The following is a 3,502-nucleotide window of genomic DNA, read 5'->3' on the forward strand; positions in this document are numbered from 1 at the left end:
GTTAGGGATGGGGGTTTGGGGTGAGCTGGGGGGGTCCCAGCCCCGCTGGTGGCACAGGGTGCCATCCTGGCCCTGTCACGCCCCCTCCGGATGGGGGGGTCCGATGCTGCGTGTCCTCCTCCCTCCTGTCTCCGCTTGGGAGTTGTCTCTGTCACGAGTTATTTCGTTCTCTGTCCCCTGTCCCCCCCCCTGCCGTCGCCACTTTTCGTTGTGCTCGTGTGGGGCTGGGGGATGGGACGGGGACGGACGGGACACGATGCCACCACCAACAGGGTGGCACCAGGCTGCCCAAAGCTGGTGGTGGCATCCCTGGGGACAGCGTCACCCTCCTGCCACCCCAGGGCTGGATGTGGTCCCCAAGGCGGCGCTGGTGCTGCTCCCGGGGGGGGCGGACATGGGGACACGGGGATGGGGATGAGCCCTGTCCTCCTCTCACTGGCCACCGTCCGTGCCCACAGGCTCTTCAAGGAGCAGAACGAGGACCTGGCGGACCACGTCCCCAAGGAGCGGGAGGCGTTGCTGGAGCGGGAGTTCCAGCGGGTCACCATCTCCGGGGAGGAGAAATGTGGGGTGAGCCTCCTCGCCCCCCCTCCCCCGCCGTGGGGCTGGGGCTTCGGGGTGTCAACCCCCACCTTGGGGCTACTTTATCGTGGTGTCCCCCTGCCCAGGTGCCCTTCACGGACCTTCTGGATGCGGCCAAGAGTGTGGTGAAGGCGTTGTTCCTGCGGGAGAAGTACATGGGGTTGTCCCTGCAGAGCTTCTGCAAAACCACGGCCCGGTACCTGCAGGACCTCTCCGAGAAACCCCTGGAGACCCGTGGCTATGAGGAGGTGCCCGAGACCCCCGTGGCCGCCGGGATCTGGGCTTTGGGCTGAAGATGGTGGACGGCGTGGTGCACGTCTACACCAAGCAGGACGTCACCGACAAGTGAGCCGTGGGGATGGGGGACGGGGGTGGCGGTCGCTCACTGGTGTGATGAGTTTGCTGGGGGGCTGCGGTGGGTGGCGTGGGGGCCAAGGGGAGCCTGCTGGGCCCTGTCCCCGCGTGTGACACAGCTCTGTCCCCACCAGGAGCACAGAGCTGGACCTGCTGTGCCCCGACCTGCAGGAGTTCATTGCCGACATGAATTTCCTCATGGCTTTGATCATCAATGGGCCCATGTAAGGAGAAGGGTCCCACCATGGGGGTGTCCTGGGGGGGGGTGTCCCACCATGGGGTTGTCTTGGTGGGGGGACAGAACCATGGGGACAGCACCAGAGGACATGGTGGTGGCTATGACACATGGCACTGGTGCAGATCCCATGTCCCTGTGTCCGTCCTTGCTCACGGTCACCGTCCAAGAGCCGAGAGCTGCATCCCCTCATCCTGGTGGGCACCAGCCTTTCAGGGCTGGATGTTCTCCTTCCTCTCCCCCAAACTGACACCCCCTCCCCGCCTTGAGCAGCAAATCCTTCTGCTACCGCCGGCTGCAGTACCTGAGCTCCAAGTTCCAGATGCACGTGCTGCTCAACGAGATGAAGGAGCTGGCGGCCCAGAAGAAGGTGCCCCACCGTGACTTCTACAACATCCGCAAGGTGCCCGCTGGCTCCTGGTGGGGGGTCCTGGCTTGACCGGGGAGCACTTGGAGGCTCTCAGAGTTGAGCGTCACCTCTGGCCGTTACAGGTGGACACCCACATCCATGCCTCGTCCTGCATGAACCAGAAGCACCTCCTGCGCTTCATCAAGCGGGCCATGAAGAAACACCTGGATGAAATCGTCCACGTGGAGAAGGGCAAGGAGCAGACGCTCAAGGAGGTCTTCGAGACGATGAACCTCACTGCCTACGACCTGAGCGTGGACACGCTGGATGTCCACGCGGTACGGGGGACAACCCCAAATCCTGGAGATGAGAAGGGCGGCCCAGCCCGGGGTGGAGGCATCTTCTCCAGGGGTTGTCCCAGGGTGGGGTGGGGGATGCTGGAGGCTCTGGATGTGGGGATGCTGTGGTGGCTCTTGGGGTGATGAGGGGTCTCATCTCACATCTGTGTCACCCTGCCAGGACCGCAACACCTTCCACCGCTTCGACAAGTTCAATGCCAAGTACAACCCCATCGGCGAGTCCATCCTGCGGGAGATCTTCATCAAGACAGACAACCGCGTCTCGGGGAAGTACTTTGCCCACATCATCAAGGTGAGCGGCCCTGACGGTTGACCCTCCACATCTCCCTCCCTCTGATGCCCACGGTGGCAATGCCACCCACATCCCCCTTCTTGGTGGTCGAGGGGTGACGCTTGCCTCTCCCTGGCAGGAGGTGATGTCCGACCTGGAGGAGAGCAAGTACCAAAATGCTGAGCTGCGTCTCTCCATCTACGGCCGTTCCCGGGACGAGTGGGACAAGCTGGCCCGCTGGGCCGTCAACCACCGCGTCCACTCCAACAACGTCCGCTGGCTCGTGCAGGTGCCCCGGCTCTTGTGAGTATTGGGGGGGGGAAGATACCCTCAACCGGGGCCGTGTCCTGGGTGGGGAGACCCAGGAGACCCCACTGAGGGCTGGGGTGGGATGGGACACCCGTCTCTGAGCGGGGTCCGTCCCTCTGCAGTGATGTTTACCGGACGAAGAAGCAGTTGGCCAACTTCCAGGAGATGCTGGAGAACATCTTCCTGCCCCTCTACGAGGCCACCGTCCACCCTGCCCAACACCCAGAGCTGCACCTCTTCCTGGAGCACGTGAGCACCAAGTCCTGCTCCTGGGTGGGGGTGACACCGGTGACACCTGCACCCCCCAGCTTGAGGGCTGGGACAGATTTCCTGGTGGAGGGGTGACCACCCCATGCCGGGGTTGTCTCTCCCGCAGGTGGATGGCTTTGACAGCGTGGATGATGAATCCAAACCAGAGCATCACATCTTCAACCTGGACAGCCCTTTGCCGGGAAACTGGGTGGAGGAGGATAACCCCCCCTACTCCTACTACCTGTACTACATGTACGCCAACATGACAGTGCTCAACCATCTCCGACGGTAAGGGCACCTCGGGGTCTCCGGCACCTCCGCCCATCCTGGGAGGGTCTTGGGCAGGTCAGATGATGATGGTCGGCCCCATGTTGCAGGAAGCGAGGCTTCCACACCTTCGTCCTCCGCCCACACTGTGGTGAGGCCGGCCCCATCCACCACCTCGTCTCGGGCTTCATGGTCTCGGAAAACATCTCCCATGGCTTGCTGCTCCGCAAGGTGAGCGGGGATGGGGGTGCCCATGGGAGTCAGGTGTGGGGCTGGGACCCCCCCCTCACCCTGCTGTCCCCCTCCAGGCCCCTGTCCTGCAGTACCTCTACTACCTGGCGCAGATTGGTATCGCCATGTCCCCGCTGAGCAACAACAGCCTCTTCCTCAGTTACCACCGCAACCCCCTGCCCGAGTACCTCTCGCGGGGGCTCATGGTCTCCCTCTCCACTGACGACCCCCTCCAGTTCCACTTCACCAAGGTGAGCAGTGGGGGGGGGGGGGGCCCGGGCCCAAACCCCCCC

At 63.6% G+C, this 3,502-nt stretch overlaps 1 protein-coding gene across 1 annotated transcript in view; it reads left to right on the forward strand.

Moving 5' to 3' along the window:
- Positions 1-3,502, forward strand: part of AMPD2 (adenosine monophosphate deaminase 2) — a 9,589-nt gene that overhangs the window by 5,222 nt on the left and 865 nt on the right. Inside the window, 13 exon segments of the mRNA XM_009640460.2 lie at positions 273-383; positions 385-570; positions 669-852; positions 855-927; positions 1,071-1,160; positions 1,445-1,574; positions 1,664-1,858; positions 2,040-2,171; positions 2,290-2,453; positions 2,582-2,708; positions 2,836-2,999; positions 3,089-3,209; positions 3,287-3,460. Of these exon segments, the coding sequence (XP_009638755.2) occupies positions 273-383; positions 385-570; positions 669-852; positions 855-927; positions 1,071-1,160; positions 1,445-1,574; positions 1,664-1,858; positions 2,040-2,171; positions 2,290-2,453; positions 2,582-2,708; positions 2,836-2,999; positions 3,089-3,209; positions 3,287-3,460 (1,851 nt within the window).

This window comes from Egretta garzetta, unplaced genomic scaffold, assembly GCF_000687185.1.
Source record: "Egretta garzetta isolate BGI_Z169 unplaced genomic scaffold, ASM68718v1 scaffold616, whole genome shotgun sequence".
NCBI classification, from domain to species: Eukaryota; Metazoa; Chordata; class Aves; order Pelecaniformes; family Ardeidae; genus Egretta; species Egretta garzetta.